This window comes from Sarcophilus harrisii, chromosome 6 (genome assembly GCF_902635505.1).
Source record: "Sarcophilus harrisii chromosome 6, mSarHar1.11, whole genome shotgun sequence".
In the NCBI taxonomy this organism is placed as follows: Eukaryota; Metazoa; Chordata; class Mammalia; order Dasyuromorphia; family Dasyuridae; genus Sarcophilus; species Sarcophilus harrisii.
The window spans coordinates 159,636,493-159,660,365 of record NC_045431.1 but is presented as its reverse complement, the minus strand read 5'-3'; the positions used below and the strand labels follow the sequence as shown (position 1 = coordinate 159,660,365).

General features: G+C 33.8%; 1 protein-coding gene across 4 annotated transcripts in view; it reads right to left on the bottom strand.

Annotated features, from left to right (window-relative positions):
- The window catches only part of CDKL2 (cyclin dependent kinase like 2), a 52,476-nt gene that overhangs the window by 8,121 nt on the left and 20,482 nt on the right, over positions 1-23,873 (bottom strand). Inside the window, exons 6-13 of one of the 4 annotated variants that reach the window (XM_031941515.1) lie at positions 22,713-22,801; positions 13,166-13,295; positions 10,523-10,821; positions 9,672-9,750; positions 7,811-7,931; positions 7,464-7,570; positions 5,851-5,943; positions 3,583-3,672 (exon numbers count right to left, since the gene is read on the bottom strand). In XM_031941515.1, the coding sequence (XP_031797375.1) occupies positions 3,607-3,672; positions 5,851-5,943; positions 7,464-7,570; positions 7,811-7,931; positions 9,672-9,750; positions 10,523-10,821; positions 13,166-13,295; positions 22,713-22,801 (984 nt within the window). In that variant the 3' untranslated portion in view covers positions 3,583-3,606. Of the gene's footprint in view, positions 1-3,582; positions 3,673-5,850; positions 5,944-7,463; positions 7,571-7,810; positions 7,932-8,468; positions 9,256-9,671; positions 9,751-10,522; positions 10,822-13,165; positions 13,296-22,712; positions 22,802-23,873 lie in introns of those variants that run through there. The other 3 variants (XM_031941517.1, XR_004230014.1, XM_031941518.1) reach the window with 3 other exon arrangements.

Sequence of the window (23,873 nt, the reverse complement as noted above, 5' to 3'; positions counted from 1 at the left end):
TGATGACTACTAGAAGTTCATGTATACTATGTAAGAGTCCTCTTCAGATATAGCATGAAATGAATGAATGAGGCAGCTTCAGATATAGCATGAAATGAATGAATGAGGCAGCCTCTGAGAGCCTTTCTACCTCTAAAATCCTGTATACAACTATGCAATAAGAAATGACAAGCTCAATGATCTTAGAAAGACATGGAAAGATTTGCATGAAATGGTAAAAAATGAAATAAGCAGAAGCAAGAGAAAATTGTATATAGTAACAGCAATATTGTTTTAAGAATGACTTTGAGCAACTAAATCATTTTGACTATTACAAATACACAATTAAAAAAGGATCTATGAAGAGAGAGCCTATCTGCATCCAAAAGAAGAACTGATAAATAGAAGTATGCACAGAATAACTTTACATCTATATAACTATTTGTATCTAATGTTAGACATCTCTAGGATAGTGGGAGGAGAAGGGAAGGAAAAAAAAGGAAAAAAGGAAATTTACATAATAACTTTATATTTAAAAGGAAAAGAATTATAAATATGAGGAATTTAGAGAATTAAAGAAAGAACACAGAACAAAAAGAACGTGCACAAGGACTTCAATAAAGTCATTGATGACAACAATAAAAAGTACTTGAACTATGAAGACTAATAATGAACAAACTGAATCAGAGAAAACTGATAAGGAAACATAACTCCTCCTAGTAGAGATAGGGTCTAAGGATATGGAAAGCTATATACATATTAAATGCATTTGCTAGACTACTGGTTTTGTTTCACTGGAGAGGAAAAATGTTAAGAGACTATGACTATGTTATAAAAACAAAAGGTAGAAATAAAACTTCAAAAAGAGAAATGGAAATTAAAACAACTCTGAGATATCTCATACTCAAATTTTCAAAGATGGAAGTGAATGAAAAAAGTATAGGGGATTACTTCGCTATGTTAGAATTATGAAGTGATCCAACTGCTCTGAAACACAATTTGCAATTATCTAACAAAAGTTAATAAACTTTTCACCCTTCTTGGTACAATGATCCAGGCTCAACAATAACAAACAAAAGTCAAAAGCAAAAACAAAGACATTTGATGTACCAAAATATTTACAACAGCACAGCTTAAATGGAGGGAAAAAACTAGAAACCACTTATCAGTCTAATAATTTGGAATGCTTTAATAAATCTCAATATTTCAATGCAGTTCAATTTAATAAGCATTTATTAAGCACCTATTACATACCAGGCACTGTGTTAGGCACCAGATATCCAAATACAAAAATGAAACCCTCCCACTCTCCACAAACTTACTTTCAATTTGAATATTATTTTAATGTATAGAATGGCAAATATTAATTTAAAATAAACATAAGGAAACTGGTATGAACTGATAAAGAGAAAAGAAATCAAATCCAAAGAATATATACAATAATTAAGGCAATGAAGATAGCTTTTTTTTTTTTAGGGTCTTTTTCAGAAGATGTTCGATGAATTCTTTCAACGCCTATTTTACCTTTTATTTCTATTACTTCTGGGCAGTTCTCTTTAATGATTTCCTGGAAAATAGTATCTAGGCTCTTTTTTTCATCATAATTTTCGGGAAGTCCAATGATCCTTACATTATCTCTCCTAGATCTATTTTCCAGGTCTGTTGTTTTTCCAAGTAAATATTTAACGTTCTTTTCTAGTTTTTCATTTTTTTGGTTTTGCTTGACTGATTCTTGATGTTTCAATGAATCAGTCATTTCTATTTGTTCAGTTCTGATTTTTAGTGAGTTATTTTCTTCATTATCTTTTTTTTTTAACTTCTTTTGGTATATGTCCAATTGAGTTTTTTAATGAGCTGTTTTGCTCTATGGACTTTTTTCCCATTTCACTAATTTTTTTTAGTAAGCTATTTTCTTTTTCCAATTCACAAATTCTGTTTCCCTGTACTTCTTGGGAGTTTTTTGCCTTTTCCAATTCACATTTCAGGAAGTTGTTGCTCTCTTGCATAGCTTTTCTTTCCTTTTCCCATTTTTCTTCTAGTTCTCTTTTAAGGTTTTTATTAGTCTCTTCTAGGAGAGCCTTTTGTATTGGGGACCAACAATTGTCTGGAGACTGCTATTAGTCTCCTCGGGGTTGAAAAGCTGCTCTCTTTCTGTATAGAAGCTATCGATCATCCTTTTGATTTTTTTTACTCATTTTTTAAAGCCTGTACGGTTTGCTTTCAGGGCCAGGAGGTTACCAGCTTCCTCTGCAGAGCAGTGAAAGGTGTATGGAAGGGTAGCTGTCCTGCTAGCCCACTGCTTGCAGCGAGGTACTGGAGTGCTCTGGGAAAGAGTTCCCTACCCAGCAGTAACTCAGGCCTGCAGGGTGAGCTGGGAAAGTGCCCTGCAAAGAACCCCCGCTGTGTGAGATAATGACTGCCCAGGAGCTAGATGCTGAGCAGTGAGAGTTTCACTACCCCAAGCCAAATCCCGTCCTGGTGCTGTGGGTATTAGCAGCTGAGCAGTGAAGAGCCCTGCAGGGACTGTCTCTGCCTCAGGAAGCACAGTCTGCTGGGGAAGTTCTATTGCCCCAGGCTAAGCCCCTCTCTGTGCCGATTAGAGGTTGCCCCGGCTGTGCCCCACTGCCGGGTTTGTAACTGCCCCCACAAAAGCCCCAAACTGCAGGATGTGGCTGCAGTTCAGTCTGCCTGAGTCACTTCTGGGTTTGAGTGGTTAGAGCCAGATCTTGTTAGGTTCTGACATATTTTAGAGAGTACCCTCTGTCTTTGGCTTTAATTTCTTTGCCAGTTTACTGCTTTGTAATCAAGGCAGAGCAGTTAGCCTATAGCAGAGTGGTCTCTATAACTGCTCTAGCCACAGAGATCACCCCCGCCCCTGGTCTGCTCAGGACGCTAGTCTCTCGCTGCCTGCGCTAGTCTGTTCCTGGCCCCTCAGGACAAACCTTTCCTGGCGATCTTCTAGATTATCTTTAGCTGGTAAGTTGTATGTTTCTGATCTTCATGAATTTAAGCAGTGAAGAGCTATTTTTGAGACTGAATTTAATAGTTGGTCGTGAGGGCATTAGAGGAGCTTAGAAAGTCGAGTGTGCCTTCTCTGCCACAAAGGCTCTGCACCCAAAGATAGCATTTAAAAGGCAATAAAATTCAGGTAAAAGATAATGGACTTTGTGGCTTCCAAATTACTAAAGTAGAAACATATCCTTTCTCTCTCTTAACATATAGTAAACCACAAGGGCAAAAGTTATTAGTCTTGTTAGTTTTAATCATTATATTGAAACAATTTTGTTTAATGTTTTAATGAGAAGTTACAGTGGGAAGAGACTGTTGATTGAGATGTCAATGAAGTGCCAAAACAAAATACATCAAAATTTTATAAGAAAAAATATTTTACAGATAAAAATATTGTATATAATTATAATTTTAAATGTTACTATATGATATAATACAAAATATTATATTAATAATATATAAGAAAATATATTTTATATAATGTTATATATAAATATATGCCATATAAAAAAGATCACAGCTTCGGAAAACCTTTGATTTCCTATGAGACATTTCATTTAAGAGATATAGGAAGTTATAAAAGATTATAGCTACCATGATGCAGGCCCTCAATGTTCCTCAGTTTGGGTGTTCTACTTGAGGGAAGCTGGCCTCTTGAGCATCTGGCAGGGAGGACCCTGGTACCTGCAAAAGAGTAACCAAGAGTTACAAGTTCATAGTAAATTAAAGGCCTCATTTCTTTCCTTTCTCAAAGCTGGGGTTCTGGGAGTTATTCTATGAGTATTTAAATATCATCCATGTTTATAAACTTAAATTATATTCCCTAAGAAGCAAGAAGGACAGGAAGGGGGAGACAGGTGATAAATTTGACTTACTACTTTACAGACCTCCCAAATAAACAGATTCTAAAGCATATATATATATGATAGATGCAGTCCTGACAGAAGCTGCATCAAGAAATTCCCCAAATGTATTCACTGACATCCATGTAGATCCAAGAGTGTCAGACCTGGAAGGGCTTCGGCAGCACAGGGGTAGTTTTTATACTTGTTTGGGAGTAGGAGAAGGAGCAATTAATTTACTCAGTCATCCCACTCTGTTTAAAGCAACCCACAAAATGCTCTAGGCCTGATACTTTTGTCACATGTCAGTGTCTCTATCAAATTCATGAATCAGTTAAAGGCATTAAACTAATGTATGTGCTGTCATAGTCTTGTATGGTTCTCTATAAAATACCAAGCCAGTTAGGAACCCAGCATCTAAGCCTCAAGGACAGCCTAGGGGAGAGAATCATTTGGCTGATCCCCAGAGAGGAAGGAGAAAGAAGAGGGAAGGGGGAAGGAGAGCAGGAGGGGTCATCTTGAATAGAGAATCACCTTGGAAACTTTTGAGGATGAGAGGTTTTGGACTTTATGAACATAGAATGAAGTGTTTTCAGAACTCCAGTGACAGGACATACTAACTACACATTATCCAAGTAAAACATCATGAGGGCCCCATAGGGAGGAGGAAAAGGATTTCTGGGAGGTGTGTTACCTATTTGCCACAGGTGCTTTCTAAGTTTGGGCTCACCTTTCCCTGGATATATAGTCCAGGGAATTTATTGTAGGAGAATGTCCCTCAGGATGTGAAAAAAATAGGGAAACTCATGCACTGTTGGTGGAGTTGTGAAGCGCTATCATTCTGGAGAGCAATATGGAACTATACCCAAAGGACTTTCACACTGAGCATACCATTGTCCTAGCAATACCATTACTAGGTCCATATGCCAAAGAGATTTTTAAAAAAGGAAAAGGGCCAAAATACACAAAAATATTTCTAATAGCTCTTTTTTTGGTGGTAAAGAATTGGAAATTGAGAGGATGCCCATCAATTAAGGAATGGCTAAACAAGTTGTACTATATGATTGTGAGTATTGTATTATAAGAAATGGCAAACAGATTGCTGTTAGAAAAACCTGAGAAGCCTTATAGGAACTGATTCAGAGTGAATTGAGCACTCCCAAAAGAATAATGTCCACAGGAAGAGCAATATTGTACAATGATCAATTGTGAATAATTTAGCTATGGACTTAGGATAAAAAATAACATCCATCTCCAGAGGAAGAACTGCTAGAGTCTAAATGAAGATGAAAGCATGCTTTTGAAAATTTTTATTAATTTTTTCTTGAATTTTTTGGTTTATTTTCTTTTTCAACATGGCTAATATGGAAATGTTTTACATGACCACAGATATATAATCTATATCAAATTTCCTGCCTTCTCAAGGAGAGTGGAAAGGAGAATTAGGGACAGAATCTGGAATTCAAAATTTTTAAATTTGTTTTTACATGTAATTAGACAAATAAAGTATTGTATACTTATAAAAAAATTAATTTGAAAAAGGAAATGTACCCCAGGTACTAATGGAGATGTTTGTACCAACTCCATAGATGGATTTTCTTATAACAGGCTTTTATTATATGTAGTAAGGATTTTAGAAGAGTAAGGAGTGAGGTTAGTTTTTGACCCCTGATAATACTAAATCCATGGCATCATGAACTATGCTATAACAAGGCTATCCTGAAGAACCCTTAACAATCAGGATCAGTTTTGGTGAGATTTAGGGGGAAGGGCTGTATTCCATTAAAACAGAGCTAAAGAGATGGGGTCAAGGTCAACTTTTTTTTTCCCCTCAGGAATGAAAAGGCTTCTTATAATTCCAAACCATATACTATGAATCAACAGCCATTTATTTAGCACCTGCCAGTGGCCAGAAGCTGACAACTTATTGGGAAAAGTATGTTTGCATCCTTAAGTGTGATTTTATATTCACACATGCAATGTAAATACAAAATAGTACAAAGTAATTCATTATAATTACCTCATTGTGGGAGGCATTGAGAGAACGGAGAATTGGGCAATGCTTCATGGAGGAAGTGTCACTCAAGTTAATCTCTGAAAGAAGTGAGGGGTTCTAAGAAGCAAAAGCACATAGATGGGAAATGGAATAGCAGGTGTGAGGGACAACAAGGAAGCAAATATGGCCAGATTATGTTTTTATTCTTATTTAGTTGCTATTTACTAAAACTAGAAAAAATTATGAAACTGCATTATCACAAATATATCCTATATATTCTTAGATAGACCCTTATTTCCAAATCAATTCACTATCCCACCTCAGTACAACAATTTCAAATCTTTTCTTTGCTCCTTGGGTTCCCTGGAAGGCACAGTTTCAGCTGAGAACTTTGCCTTATACAAAAAACAAAAACAAAACCTAAGGCCATTCACCAAGAGTTCCATCACCTCTCTTTCTCCTCCTCTCATATCACTCAAGCATCCTTCCCCATCATCTCCTTCTTTACCCCTGTCTCACAGAAAGAGATGGCTCTTCATCTTTCAAGGAAAGTACCTTTTAGTGCCCAAGTGATCCTATTTCATCCTGTCTTCTTTAGCAGATTGCCCATTCTATCTCCCCCCATACACACTAATCTTCAGTCTTTACCTATCCACAAACATGTTTCCTCATCTTTGAACCTAACATTCTGTCTCCTAACTCTCTCACCAAGAATGCTCTCCCTCTTCCTCCACCTCCTCCTGTTCATCTCCTGGATCTTCCCAGGCTTCCTTTAAGACTCAGCTCCAGTCCATCTCCTGCATCCCTCCTGACTTATTTCTAGCTTTCATTTATGTCTTATACAAGTACCTTCTTCCCCTTCTGTGTGTCGTCTACTCTCATTGGAGCAGGAATTATCTTTATTTGTATTTGTGTGTCCAATGCTTAGAGTAGTAAATGTTTAATAAATGCTTGCTGTCTTACCTTGTAGGAGGCCTTTTCTAGTCCTGTCCCCCCACTAGTGTCTTCCCTTTGAGATTTTTGTTATTTAGTCATTTTAGTTGACCCCATATGGGATTTTCTTGGCAAAGGTACTGGAATAGTAGAACTACTAGAGTAGTTTGCCATTTCCTTCTCTGGCTCTTTTTCAAAATACGTTCAACTTGTGAACTATGTCAGGAAACTATTTCCTAGATAGTGGGTCTGAAGATAATTGAAATTGTTAGCTTCAGTATTTGCAACAATCTATAGAACATAGTACAGAGCTTACCACTGCACCTGGCACATAATAGATGCTTAATAAATGTTCACTGATTGATTGACTGATACTGGATAAACTAGTACCTACAATGTTTGTCATTCATTTTAGTGTGAGTACCTGTCCCACTAAAACCGAGTAAATTTTTTACACATTAGGAGGTTTCTTGAACAATGGAGGCCTGAAAATCTATTGCTTGGCAGCCAACCTTCTGGCACTGAGGAGTTTCCAGTTAATTAACAGAAATAATTGTTTGGAAAGCTCTATGAATTAAAAACAGACACAACACACAGAGTTTGATTGATTCCCCAAAACTGGCCTATTGACCTCAAAACCCCCCCAGGACAACTCATCAAAGAAGTATGAAAGAAACCTGAGATATCAAAAGCTATGTCTGTACCTGATGGAAGGCCATATTAGGGAGGTACAACTCAAAAGCAGCCAGAGATGGGATCCAAGATTCTGAAAAGTTTTTGTTGTCTTTCTTTATCAGTCTAGCATTTCGAACTAAAGAATTAACACATACACAGAGAAAAGGGGAAAAGACAGTAAGAACAGAACTTTTTTGGGATATTTTTAAATTGTCTACATTTTTGACCCCCATTTCTTTTGAATAAAACTGTTTTATAGTAACAGGCTGCCTTGGATTTTAAAATGCTGTTTTTTCCATTGTTTATTTGTTAATACCAAAACTTTAAAATATCAAAAACATATAGACAGAAAAAGGAATGGAATTAAAATACATACGTATGCCTTCGATTCCTCTGACCTCAGGGAGGTGATAATTTAGTTCAGGAAAATGAACCTCTGTCTTGGAGAATTCCCATCTTTTTTTGTTTGTCTGAAGAATGTTCTTTTCATTAGAGACCTAATACCATGAGAATATGGTGACTTTAAAGTAATCATCATTTATTTCTTCATCATATAACAACAGATCTATGATTTATTTTGGATTCTCTCTCCATAATCAGAGATCACAATTCTTTCATGATTGCAAGGGTTTCCATGACCTGAATGTTCATCTTCCTTCAGTCCCACTGTTGATGACCTTCTCCAAATATGTCATTGGTAGTGTGCAGGCCATTAACCTACAGTTTGTTACAGGCCCATATTAAAAGTATCTTCTGGAATAACCTTAAAAATCCCAAGGTAATCTCAACATCCTGGTAAAGCATCACAGTAGGATTGGACAATTCAATAATCTATGGCAATAGAACCAAATAATAATATGACTGTTTAAAAACCAGTAATAATGACAAAAGGCAGAGAAGCTAGTGGGCTTGGAATCTGGAAGACTCATTTTCATGAGTTCAAACCCAACCTCAGACACTTACTAGACCCTGGGCAAGTCACTTAACCCTATCTGCCTCAGTTTCCTCATCTGTAAAATAAGCTGAAAAAAGAAATGGCAAGCTACTTGTATATTTTTGCCAAGAAAACCCCAAATGGGGTCATGAAAAAAGAACATGACTGAAATATAATATCAAAAGGATATTTCAACTGCTAATCTTATCAAATCTTCTACTAAAAATTAACTACATTGATTGCTTTGAATGTTTCTTCCTTACCCTGCCTTTGGCTCAGAATCAAGTTAAAGTTTTTCTGAGCAATGAAATGATAAAAAGATGGTCAGTAGGAAGACAAAAACCTTTCCATAATCATCTTAAAATGAGAACTAATCCTAATTAATTATCAATTTAAAAGGGAAAAAAAGCAATGTGATTTAGCATTTCTTAAATTGCTATCAAAGTACTATGGACTCTGCAAATAATGTAGCTGAATTTTGACAGTATTACTAATAACTTCCTAGGGAAATTATTAGGGGTTAGATTGTTGGTCAAGATAGATTCAGCTCTGAAACTGCACATAGAAACATACAAGAAGGATACTATAGCTGAGAGGCCAAGGGAGCCTCTCATCTACAATGATGAGCTTTTTTTGTAGTAGAAGAGCTTTTCTTTATCACAGGATTCTAAAATATTATTATTAAAATGTTAGATTTTTTTCCTTTTTTTTTCCCAGTCCATTCCTAGACCAGAAAGGAAGGTACAACAAATTACAGCAGCCTTGGAGAGAGAAGTGATTCTATTCGAGGCCTAATCCCTGATCAGCCACCAGCTGTGACCTTTAAGAAGTCACAGTATCTCTGGGCTTCAGTTTCCTCACCTGTTAAATAAGGAGTAGATCCCACTCTGAAAAAGAGAATGCATCTATGAATTTATCCAGAAACCGTTATTTTAACATTCTGTCGGACACTAATTGAGGAGAGAAAAATTCTCATAAACATGAGATATTCCCTCATTCTAAAAAAAAAAAAAAGATACTGAATTTTGAACTGATAAAATTTATAGTTTAGGAAAAAATTTATTTTATATCAAATTTTTTAAAATGGAATATTTCTTATATATTCAAGATAATAGCATTTAGTACTAGACTGTTTTGGGATCAAAGCCTACAATTTTAAAATAACTCCTTCTGATATGAATAACTTTTTTAAGAACATGGAATTTCCAAATACAACCCTGAGTCTCTTCACTATTGTTTAACACCAAAACAAGGCCAAAATCAGCAGCACTTTTATTTTTGCCATTAAGAGAAGGTCACTTACCAATGTAGTCAGGTTAGCATTATAATGGCTACCCAATTTAACAAGTGGAATATAGTTCTTTTTAGATTTTTCATCCACCCTTCAATGAGGAAAAGCAAAACAAAATTGAGTCAGAATTATCAGCTACAGCATTTTTTAAAGTTCAAAATATAAAAATGATCAACTGTTACTTACAGCATTTTAGTTACTGTTCAGTTCTCAGGCTACTTAGCAGATATCTGATACATGCCTTCTACTATTGTCATTTTCCAGGCTTATATAATTCACATATGCTGCTTTATTGTATTTTTGCCAACATCTCATCAAAGAAATGCAAATAATTAAAGCCAGCATCCTCTTCTCTTCTGACAATCACCTTCCAATCCAGGTTAAGGAATACTAGGCTCTCCTCACAGCCTCTTGGACACTATTTTTAATTATTTTAATCATTTATTTATTTTTATTTTATTTCTTAATTAATTTTATGTTTAAGACTCTTTGCTTGGGTCTCAGATAAGTTCATTTACTTGTGCTACTCATGTCTTAAATAATTATGTAACATGAGGACCCAAAGTAGCGATTCTTCTGACCATCACGATGATGAGCCTTCAATTCATGCCAAAATATTCAATAAGGCTGAATATAGAGAATTTATAAAATATTTGAAAACACGTTTTTTTTCCTTTCCCTGAGGCAATTGGGGCTAAGTGACTTCCCCAGGATCACACAGCTAGGAAGTGTTAAGTTTCTGAAACCAGATTTGACTCAGGTCCTCCTGACTTCAGGGCTGGTGCTCTATCCACTGCACCACCTATCTGCCCCTGAAAACATGTTTTTAAATAGAATGTTTGACTGTGTTATCCTACTCTTACCTGTAAGCATGACCTCCTAGAATGGACCCCATTCCTGAATTTACATTGCAAGCAATGCTAGAAATATTGTGTATAACTGGAGGAATCACCATGCTGGGATTCTTTGTGTAATCTATACTGCCGTTGCTGGGGAATCCAAAGGTGCCTGGATAAATTGTCCTTATCTGATTCATTCCATTGTCAGGGCAACAGCTGGGATGGGATGTTCTGCTGGGTTTTTCAATCTTTTCACTATTGCCTTTTGGTGGCTTTATTTTGATCAATTTAGAATTCCTAGTTGCAGGATCAGCATTGACATCCTATTCACAAAAGAAAATATTAATGGGATTAATGATCAAAGAAGGATTAAAAAAAAAAAAACTCTTGCTATAGTAACATTAGCCACAAAAAAATTTTATGCCTTTTTTTGTGTTTTTTTTTTTAGCAGTCTTCCAGTAGACTGGAATTGCAACAAAGAAATTCTAGTGTTGTAGAGATTCATTTGCAAAAATACCAAAAGAATGAGAATGTATTGGACTACTTGCCATTTAGAGAGGGCCTAGGGGAAAAGGGGGGGGGGGTTGGAATACAAGGTTTTGCAAGGGCTAATGTTGAAGAATTGTCCATATATATGTTTTGAAAAATAAAAAGCTTAAAAAAAAGAAAAAGAAAGAATGAGAATGTAATTCATGTTAGCTTCACAAAGAATTCCATTTTAAGGTTCAAGAACTCTGAATTCCCTTTCTTTTATTATGAAATTCCTGATCATAATCTTTTATTTTTCTCTATTTCTTATAAACTTATTCTTCAATCTCAATATAACCTCAAGTCCCTCAATAATATCCTAGATCATCAACTAAGCTCTGGCTATATTCTCTCTTCTATTTTCAACCTTGATCTTTGGTGAACTAAATCAAATCTACTTTATCTTCCATTCTTGAATCCCTAGCTACTTTATCCTATCCATTATCATCATCAAGATTGCTGAACTTTAACCTTGGATTATTCTTACCATCTTACCTCTTCAGAACTGTGATGACTGGATCCACCAAAATTTATTTTGGCTAATTTCAAGGGGCCTTCACTAGGAACAGCAAGGAAATCCTATTGTTATTCAGTCATGTCCAACTCTTTATGGTCCTATAGGAGGTCTTCTTTGCAAAGATACTGGAGTGGTTTGCCCTTTCCTTCCCCAGTAGATGAAGGCAAACAGTTAAGAGACTTGCCCATTGTCACACAGCTACTAAGGGCCTAGGACTGGATTTGACTCTTCCTGACTCCAAGTCTAGTGCTCGGTCTGTTGAGCCATTTACCAGCCTCCTCTACCTCACTCACCACACCACTTATTGCAAAACTGTTCTCTCAAGATTCCCAACTCTTTGATTACAAGTTGGCTCTGCTGATACCATTCTCTCCATCTTCTCCAGAATATCACACAACCCTTTAATCTTTTATCTCTCCCTACTTACTGGCTTTTCCCCTGCTGCCAAAGTTGTCAATCTCCTTTGTTAGAACTCCATTGTAGTTCCTACAATGTCTGCCAAATAAATGTAGTCCTGTATCTCTCCTCCCTTTCTCAACTGAACTTCTTGGGGGAAAACATCTCTACTTCCTTTCCTCTCATTTCTAAATACCCTTCTTTAATTTTAATAATTTCTGCTCTTTTACTTAGATATTTTTGATTTGTTGTTGTTCAATTAATTTGTTTTTTTTTTGTTTTGTTTTTTTATCAAAAGCCCAATTCCTTGACTTATTCTTTCTCTCTTTTGTTGATGGTCTACAAAGACCCAACTCCTTGACTTGTTCTTTCTCTTTTTTTGCTGATGGTTTCATCAACATTTAGAGAGATGAATTTTCTCCTTAGCTGCATCAAATAAATTCCCTACAGCTTTATCTGAATATCCCATACATTTTGGTTTGTTGTTTCATTATTGTCGTTTTCTATGATGAAATTGTCTATGATTCTGTAATTTGTTCTTTGACCCAACAGTTTTTTTAGAATTATATTAGTTTTCAACAAAATTCACCTTTCAAGTGAAACTACTCCTTCTAAAGTTATAAATGATGTTTTTTCTCATACAATCAAGAATATTTTAGTTCTTGATTGGTCATTAGTATATAGACACTGTGAACAATTTCTACATTTTTAAATACTAATGTCAAAAAATCTAAATACAACGTTCTTGCTAATTATAATAAAAGACAAGATAGATACCGTAGAATGTTTAGAATTAGGAAACAAATAATTCAGGAAGTTTTTCTATTCTTTCCTGTTCTATAAGTAAATGAGGTTAAGAAATAACAAAATAGACTTGTATTTACCGACAAATAAATTTCAAAACAAATTAAGGACTCAAGTTTCCTAAAATGCAGTGAGAGAGAGTAGGGAGAATACCAAGAAATGACAGAGATACATAAAACATCAGCCCTCCCTCACTTAAATCTAATTCATTTGCATGTCATGGCATCACCTCCCTGATGCCATGATCCTATTTGAGAACAATGTATAGACAACAATTAAAGAAGTGAAAAGAAAGTATTAACATTCAAATTCAAGTTGAGATAATAAATTTTCCATTTGAAAACTACAAATTTCTCTTTAGTTTTTAATAATTAAATGTAGAAATACATTAAAAGCAAATTGAAAGTATGATACATGCTAACCTTTGTAACAAGTGTTTTTCTTTCTTTACTTGAAGAATCAGATTTTTCCTTTTTACTAACTTTAGATAATTTTAATGAAGAAAGTTCTCTGGCATCTTTCTGTATCTTTAATTTTAACTCCTCAGAAAATCTGTAAGATAAAACATATTTGCTAATAAAAGATGACTCCATGATAAACACATAAATAAATACAGGAATGACTAGACTTTCAAGAAATTTAATTTAATCAAGCTAAAATGATAGCTAATTATGACCTACATTAACACCATTATATTGAGAAGCAATTGAACAAGAATTATATATAATTCAGTGATTGATAAAACATGCTGCTGATATATAATACATAACATTAATAATAGAATTGAAAAATAATTTGAATTCATTAAATAAGTTCTATAATAATCTGTTTCTAGAATTAGATAGAAACTAATTGAATATTTTGGTTTTTACCCCCAGAATAATGGCAGAAGAGAATATAAAACAAATGAAACTTTGATAGTCTTTTTTCCAGTCATTTATGATAAATATTTTTGTCATCCATTTCTAAAACAATAATATAACTTTGTGGCAAGACACAGAAAAATATAGTTCTAGTGCAGTGAATCATGTTTTCAATCAGCTAACATTCATCAACTATTTACCATATGTTCCTGCCCTCAAAGAGAAAAAAAATATATATATATACACATGTGTACATATATATTCATATGCATAGTATATACATAGATAAATATTACATATATAAATATATTTAATCAACAAACTTTGATCAAAATAAATTCATTCCTGGAGTAGAATATAACAATCTCTGAGGAATAAAAATGGTGACTACCTAAAAGATAGCATACAAACACATGGCAAGTGTAAATATCCTGCAGCATCTTATAAATGGTGACATTAGTGGACATTGCAAAATTTTCTTTCCTTTAAGTAGTTTAAGCATAACATTGTGTGATCCTAATTATAGTACTCAAATTCTTTCTCACTACTGAGCAACTTTTATCTTTGACCTACAACCTCAAGATTTTAATTACAATATTCTTGGATACCTTCAATTTGGAGTTCTTGTCAGGTCATTGTGGATTTTTCCTATTTTCATTGTACCCTCTGGTTCTGATAGATCTGGGCAGTTTTCTTTTATGATTTCTTAAACTGTGACATCCAAGTATTTTATTAGAACATGATTTTCAGAGAGACCAATGATTCCTAAACTTTCTCTCCTTATAACTGTTTTAGTCGATTGTTTTTGATAGATACTTTACCTTTTGTTTTTATTTTTTTCAATATTTTAGTTCATTTTGATATTTCAAGTCATTAAATTTTATTTTCTCCATCCATCCTATTATTTTCAGGGATTCTACTCCTTTGGTAAGGTATTCTACCTTCCATCAAAAACCATTCTCCTTCCAAATCTTTTCTCGAGAGCTTTTATTTCTCTTTAAAGCTTCATTTTTAGTCCCTTATTTAATTTCTTCTAGCCGTTTTTGGATTTCCTATGCCCAAACTGTTTTGTTCCCCTGAGGTTTTGCTTACACTTGCTTTGGAATTTCTTTCTCTGGGTTTCTCTTTACCCACATTATTTCAATATGTTCACTGTATTCAATGATTTAATTTGTTTACTTATGTCTTTGGATTCTATTTGTCATATAGGACTTTGTACCAGAGTCATTCTCCAATCTTTCCTGTACAAATGGAAAAGGTGGTCAGACCTTATTTGGTTCTACTCCAGAATTCTGGGTCTCCTACTGTGTTCCATCTCACCTGGTGGATCTGCACTCAGAGCATGGGCAGATTCTGCCCTCTTAGAGTATACAATCAGAAAACTATGGGTTTTCTGGAACATCTCTAGTAATATGCTACCAGAACATAGACCTGTTTATTGGCCCTTTTTGGCTTCTCTAGTGAATCCCTTCTAGCATCCATATGCTTCTGGCTATGTGGGGGGGGGGGGGGGGGGGGGGGGAAGAGGAAGGGAATGTAGTCCTGAATAGAACTCATTGTTCCTTTAGATTCCAAATCTCTTTCAATTTCTTGATTATTATTCAAGCTGTGGTTATTTTAAGATCTTTCTTGGGAATATGTAAGGAAGAGCTAGGTTCCTCTATAATTTTTCACATCACCAACCTAACTAGAAGTACTTGTTAGTTTTTTCAAATAACCAGCCTATCATTTTATTTACCACTTTTATAGTTTCCATTTTCCAATTATTCTTTTTCAGAATTCTTATTTTGTAGATACTTTTTTTAAAAATTTTTGCAAGTCTTTTATTTTATCTTCTCATCTCCCACTACCACCAATAAAAACAATAAGAAAAAAAGAAAAAGATAAATTCTGTAACAAATAGATACATTTAAGCAAAACAAATTCCCACTTTTCCCATGTTCAACTGTTCCTATAAGTCCATTATCTCTTTGACATGAGATGTGTAGCATGCTTTACATTCAATATTTTGAAATCATGGTTACTCATTGCATTGCAAGGAGTTCTAAAGTCTTTCAAAATTTTAAATTAAGTTCTCACTTCACTCCACATCAATTCATAGGGATCTCCCCAATTTTTTCTGAAACTATCCATTTCATCATTTCTTATCGAGTGGATAATATTCCATTATAGTCACATTATAGTATTTACTTAGCGATTTCCTAATTTTCCCCTTAGTTTCCAGGGTTTTTTTTGTTTTTTTGCTTTTTGCTGCTATAAAAAGAGTTAATATAAATATTTCAGTACACATGAGTCGTTTTCCTCTTCTTTTTGTTCTACTTGAGGTATGTTCTTAAGGTATGTACAATGTAGTGACTTTAGGGGCATAAATTGTTTTCTAGATATTGCATAAATATACCTATTTTCCTGTAGCCCCTCCAACAACAGTCATTTTATTTTTATCATCTTTGTTAATCTGATGGAACCTCGGAGTAACTTTAATTTGCCTTTTTTCCATTACTTATTTGGAACATTTTTTAAAATTTGGTTGTTAATAGTTTAGATTTTTCCTTTGAAAACTATCTGTTCAAATTTGCTAAATTTATACTAGTTTATCTATACGGGAATAGTTCTGAGTTTTATAAGTTTGAATCAGATTTTTATATATTTTGGATATGAGACCTTTATGCAAAATCTCTGCCATTTCTGAACCAAATCATTTCAAAGACTTTTGCTTTTTGCCTAATCTGAAATCTTGTATTTCTAAAAACAAAACAAAATAAAAACAACAGTTACATTCTGTAGGTGAATTAATATAGTCCCTAGGTATGTCTTGACAGAGACTCACAATCCATAGCTATTTTGAATGAAATTTCTCTATTTCTTCCTGCAGGTTTTCATTGATGGCATATAAACTGCTGATGATTTATGTGGATTTATCTTATATTCTGCAACTTTGATTAATGTATTAAGCAATTTTAATTGATTTTTAAAGAAATCTCTAAGTAAATCATGTCATCTACAAAAAAAATCAATAATTTTATTTTCTCTTACCTAAGCTTATCTCCTTCATTTCTCTTCCTTGACTTGCTGCTAGCACTTCTAGCACTATGGAAAACAGTAGTGTTAATATGGGTATCTTTGTTTTATCCTGACCATATTAAAAAGACCTCTAATTTAATAATAGTACATATAATGTTTACTATACTGAGGAAAATTCCATTTATTCTAATGTTTACTATTGTCTTTAAGAGTAGCAGTATTGGATTTTTTCTAAGAGATTTTTTTTTAGCATCTATTGATACAAGATTATGGTTTTTATTATTTGTTATCAATGTGTTTTATTATGTTTATAAAATTTCTTATGTTGTAAAAGCTTTGTGATTACTAATATAAATTCACTGTGGCCACAGTGTGTAATCTAATATTATATTGCGGCCTATTTGCTGATAATTTATTTAAAGTTTGCAATCAATATTCATATGGTTATAAACCTATAGTTTTCTTGATTTCCTTTGTTTCCTTCTGGTTTAAATACAGAAACAGAACTGAAAGAAAAAGATTGCAAACATCTTATATAATATTGAAATTAATTGTTTTGTGAATATTTGATATATTTTACTTGCAAATCCATCAAGTCCTAAAATAGTTGTTTTTTTTAACTTTGGAAATTCATTTATGGTTTATATGATTTTTTCCTTGATAATGAGTTAAATAATTATTTCTCCATTTGATAATCTACATGTGTTATTTTTAGAATATTCTAAGTTAATATTTTTCTTATCTGAACAAAATTATTTTGAAATTTCCTTTGTTTCTTTTTCATTTGTTGTGAGTTTAACTTTTTCATTTTTATATGAATAATTTGGTTTCCATCTATTTTTAGACTAATTGCTTATTCTATTTTTAACTCACTTTTATTTTTCAATTGAGGAGAGGGTTTTGCTTTTTTTTTTGCTCTCAATTTCATTACTCTGCCTTTGATTTTTAAGAATTTCTATTTTAAGCCATTCTCCAATTGATAAATGGTCAAAAGATATAAACAGAAAATTTTCAGATGATGAAACTGAAACTATTTCCACTCATATGAAAGAGTGTTCCAAATCACTATTGATCAGAGAAATGTAAATTAAGACAACTCTGAGATACCACTACACACCTGTCAGATTGGCTAAGAGGACAGGAAAAAATAATGATGAATGTTGGAGGGGACATGGGAAAACTGGGACACTGATGCATTGTTGTTGGTGGAGTTGTGAATGAATCCAACCATTCTGGAGAGCAATCTGGAATTATGCCCCAAAAGTTATCAAACTGTGCATACCCTTTGATCCAGCAGTGCTACTACTGATCTCATACCCCAAAGAGATACTAAAGAAGGGAAAGGGACCCATATAATGCCAAAATGTTTGTGGCAGCCTTTTTTGTAGTGGCTAAAAACTGGGAAATGAATGGACGCCCATCAATTGGAGAATGGTTAGGTAAATTGTATTATATGAATGTTATGGAATATTATTGTTCTGTAAGAAATGACCAGCAGGATGAATACAGAGAGGCTTGGAGAGACTTGCATGAACTGATGCTGTGTGAAATGAGCAGAACCAGGAGATCATTATACACTTCAACAACAACAATATGTATGAGGATGTATTCTGATGGAAGTGGATTTCTTTGACAAAGAGACGATCTAATTCAGTTCCAATTGATCAATGATGGACAGAATCAGCCACACCTAGAGAAGGAACACTGGGAAATGAGTGTAAACTGTTTGCATTTTTGTTTTTCTTCCCAGGTTATTTTTGCCTTCTGAATCCAATTCTTTTTGTGCAATAAGAGAACTGTTCAGTTCTGCACACATATATTGTATCTAGGATATACCGTGACATATTTAACATGTATAAGACTGCTTGCCATCTAGGGGAAGGGGAGAAGAGAGGGAAGGGAAAAATCGGAACAGAAGTGAGTGCAAGGGATAATGTTGTAAAAAAAAAATTACCCATGCATATGTACTGTCAATAAAAAGTTATAATTTTAAAAAAGAATTTCTATTTTATTGTTTAATTGGGGGAGATTCATCTGTGATTATTCTATTGTTTAATTATGTACCAAATTAATCAGTTTCTTTTTTCTCTCTTTTCCTAATGAAAGTATTTAGATATATAAATTGTTCCCTAAAGACTACTTAAGCAATCTTATATAAGGTCTAGTATATTGTCTAATTATTGTCATTTTCTCTGATAATGTTTTCCTTTGTTATTTTTAATTCCTCAATTCTTTAGGATTGTTAACCTCCAATTGATTTTTAATTCTTTTTTTAAAGGACCTTTATTGAATACAATTTTATAGTATTGTGATCAGTAAAGGATATGTTTAGAATTTCTTCTTTTCTGCATCTGTTTATGAGGTTTTTATGATCCTAATAAATTGTCCATTTTTGTAAAAGTGCCATGCACAGTGTATATATTATATATGCTATCTTTTCCTTTTACATATAAGATGATAATAAAAGAGAGGGAGTTTACCTATGTCATTTTCTGGCCAGTAGCATAATATTTCTACTCCATTGCCCCTTTTCTTTTACTTTTGATCCTAGGTTTTTACTCTTTGTTCCCCTCTTTTTAATCTCCATTCATGTTCATCTTTCTGATGATAGGAATTGTTTTGTTAATGACTACTCCTTTATAATGCCTTCTCTCTTAAATCCCACTTTCTCCCTTTCCCATCTTTCTGTCCTTTTCTATTTCTCTTTTGAGTTCAATGTGTTTTTATACCATGATCTTTATAAGGAAGGAAGGAATGGTGTTCTAAGTTTGTTCAACATTCCTTTGATTAGTTTCAATGAAAGTAAAGTTCATGGGATGTTTATTTCCTCTACCCTTCTTTCATGTTTGAATATTCTTCATCTGATTCATTTGTATTATGTAGTATTTATTTCCTTCTCCTTTGTCTTCTTTTCTTCTCCAGTATAATTCCTTATCTCTTCATTTATGTCTTCTAAAACCAACATAATATAATAAAACCACCTCAAGTCCTCTATAAGTCTGGTTTAATTTTTCTATGTCCTTTGAAAGATATTAGGATTGTGAGAAGACATTGTTTATTATTCCCCATTAGCATGTAAATGATTCATCTCCACAAAGTCTCTTCTAATTGTTCAAATGTGTATACCTTTCTAAGTTTATCTTAGCTCCTGCATTTTTACTTCAAAATTTCCACTTCTGACTTTTTTATCAGGAATACTTATAAATACTGTTTCTTTACAGGTCCATTTTTATCCTTGTGTACTCAGTTTTAGCCATATAGCCATAGATTTTTGGTATTATAAGCTCTTTTCCTCTTCTTTAAGTGATAACTGCCAAATTTTGTGTGATCCTGACTATGGCTTATTAAAACTTGAATACTTTCATTTGGGCTCCTTGAAGTATTTATTTTCTTTAATATAGAATCTCTGGATTTTGTAATTTTTTGTACAAGTTTTCATTTGGTGTTTCTTTCAAGATATAGCCAATGGATTCTTTCTATTTTCAATTTGCCTTCTATTCTAAAACATCTAATAAGGTTTCATTTATGATTTCTTGTAAAATCATTTATAAGGTTTTTTTTTTGGTCATGATTTTCAGACAGATTTATATTTCAGATCCTTAAATGACTTGCTTTCCAGATCAGTTGTTTACAATTATATTCCTTACATTTTATTTTGGTTTTCTGAATTTTTTATTGTTTCTAATCTCTTTGAGTGGTTTTCTCATTAGTCTACTGTAATATTTGAAGCATTCAGTTTATGGGTAAGGTTTACCACATCTTTCCTAAAGTATTTTATTCTTCTTGCTATTATTTTTCCCTCCTACCAGCTATTCTATTTTATATCTCATATTGTATTTTTGATGTACTATTATAATTCGTGGTTAAGATTTTTCCCCTTAGAGGCTAAGGGTTTACTTGGACTTGTGGCATTTAATCTCTTCTTTGGGGTTCACTCTTGGGCATTTCTCAATTTATAGTATTTCTTCACCATAACTGTTGTTTTCCTTTGTTTTTTCATATCACTAGCCTCAGTATCTGGATTGGGGCTTTCAGCAGGACTTTTGTGGATAGGTCCTACATCATCCTGATCAGGGTAACTAAGGATAGCCTCCACTTTCCACAGGAATTATTTGGCCTTAATTCCTGCTGTAATTTAGGCTTCTGCTACCTGAATACCTTGGGATATTTAAGCCTAAATACTTCTTAAGGTATTTCTTTTTGTTGTGGCAGGATTCTAATGTATTTTTTTCCAGCTGCCAGAGTACTATGAGGCTATACTCTAAGGCTATTCTTGGACTTGTCACAGAGTTCGAGGTCACCCTACACTGTTCTCTGCATAAGGTTTTTTTTTCCCACAGACTGAAATATGCTTTGTGCTGCATCTTTCATATACTCTGTCTTGCCAACATTCAGGATTTCTGTAGAACTATAGAAATGCTTTTGTAAAGTCCTGACAAGGTGGACTTTGGAGCTAATTCTCTTTATTTTTTTAAGTATTTGTAAAATTTTAATATTACATTTTACAGAGATCGGGGTGTTTTTAGATCCTAAAATCACAATGTGATTTTAGGATCTAAAAACATCCCAATCCCAAGTAGAAATATCTGATGTCAATTGGAGAGGCAGAACTAGCATTCAGGAAAAACACTAGTCTAAATCCCTAGATTTATAGAGAAGTCATCCATTATAACAATTTCATTTTCCAGAAGAAAACATATCATTGTTCTACAGAAAGAAAGTAATGTGTCCAAAGTCAGAACTCATATTACCTGACTCTGAATCCAAACTTCTTTCCAACATACTTATTTGAATATCTTGGTTGGAATGTTTAACTTTTCCTTATTATCCAGTAACTAAGAAATTCTGCTTCAACACAGGCATCTAATAATCACAGTAGCCTGTCAATGGTAGAAGAACCATAAAAGAAAGAAAGCAGGAACACAGTGAAAGTATTTCAAGGGGAAAGAAAAAAAGACAAGATACTGTCACAATTATTTGTCTATAGATTCAATAATTTGTGCTTATGCCACCTGCAATAATTTATGTTTATGCAACACTTATATGTGGTGTCTATGAAATAAGATTTTAAGTGACACTAAGAAGTCTTTTCTATATCTGTCTCAGATGCTTGTTTCCAGTGTCTTTTTGTAAAAAAAAAAAAAAAAAAAAAAAAAAAAAACAATAAACAAAGAAACAAACAAAAACCAATCAAACAACATGCACTTATGCATCTACAACCACCGTTCAACATACCACAGATACAAATAACATGAATAAAATAATCACTTCCCTCAAGAGTTTATATCCTACCGGGGGAGAAAATAGACATGTGTCTAAGAAAGTGAACTCAAAAGGATCTGTGATTTCATCAGTTTCACTTTCTTCCCCATACCATGAGGGAACCAGTGAAGCATTCTGACTGGCCATCAGTCATCACTCATTCTCACAGCAATCTTCATCTAGACCTAAACCTACCTAACCTACTTTTCCATTTCTTGTATTGCTAAATGCTTATCACAGATTAACTTCATGCACAAAAATATATTCCTATAATAAAAACAAGAAGGTTCTGATCTATTTTATGCTGAAGAAAACAGAAATCTCATGTTATCTACACATTTGCCAAGTTAGCAGGAGTAGTTCTCTCAGATACTCAAGATCCTTGACTGTCTCTTCCATGGGTTTTTATAAATGTTGCCTTTAAAAACAGTGTCCTTCTCTTTTGGACACGGATGTCTCCCTCACTCCCTGATATACATGTGTCACAAAGGTACCCTTATCTCATCTGGGCTGCTTATCCATAGAATCCCTAGACTTCAGACTCCAGGTGAGTGTCCAGTACATCCTTGAAGCTCCCTCCCCTTCTCCTAATTTTAGAATCAATTTCTCTTGTTCCCCATCCCTGACTTAACTCCCCATGACTACAGAAACAGGTCGTAATATTCATTAGGTACTTTGGGATCCACTGCTCTGAAAACAGAGTAAATCCTCAAGCTCTACAACCATAAGAAAGAATTTCAAACAATTTACCTGATAACCAAAACTATGGCTTTGTTTGTACCACAGCATGTTTTAATAATGAAAAAAGCACACAGTGTCTCACCTCTCAGCAAACCCATCCTGGTTAAAGAAGTCATGGTGCAGGAGCTCATCACAGAAGGGCCTTTTGTCAGGATCAATCTGTAAACATTTCTGAAACACCAAAAATAGTTTTTATTCAAAACAAAGAAAAAAGTTTATGTTAAGAGGAGTTTCCTATACTCCTTGGCCAAAGATACTTGTCTCGAGACAAATATCATGTCATAAATCTGTTCCCTCATTACATTAATTAATTAATTAAATATGGGACATCCCTTTTCTGCCATATTTGTGTTTATCAGTAAAGGAAATGCATGAGGGCTCTGAATATTCTAACATATCCAATTTTAAATAAGAGTAATTGTAAAGATGAAACAATTATTAGAAGGCTAAAACCTATAAAAGCTATGCCAAAAGACAATATTTCCTGAGAAATAACAGAGATCAAAGCTGAAGGAAGAGGAATAGATTAAGGTATATAGCCCAACCTTCCCTTTTTCCCTTCTCAAGTCAATTAACTAAACACTTACTAGATAACAGGTTTTATTTCCCAAAATTTCCAGAGGCATTATTATAGTGAAAAGAAGTCTGAAAAAAATAGAAACCCATGGCTCACAAGTAAGTTTTAATTCATTCTGATTAATAATTAACATCTAATATTAACAATTAATAATTAGTTAATAATGTATTATTATTATGTATTCTCAGGACAGGGCAGGTGCATAACACACAAATGTTTGATCGCTTTTAAGCATCTGACATATTTACTATCCTTGATAGTAAATGCATAGTGTATACAACAGTTATGGCACATACACACACACACACATCCCACACACCCCAAGACAAAACATTGTGTGCTGAACTGGAAAGAGTTCTAGCCTTGAAATCAAATCAAATGCTGGTGCCTGAGGCTCCTCTATGCTACTTAATTAGCAGGAAACATAGGTTCTCCACAGAGTAACGAGTGCTTAATAAATGTTTATTGGTTTAAGTATTTCAATAGTTAGTCTCAGTATCCTCTTCTGTAAAAGGAGGATTATAATACCCATGTTTCCTACCTGCACTTTATAAATTGTACAAAGCTATCTCTCAATGATACATAAGCAGCATGCCTGAATGGGAAGGCATTCTATTCGACATTATCCCTAGCATTTTTCTGTCAACCATGAATGATTCACAGAAT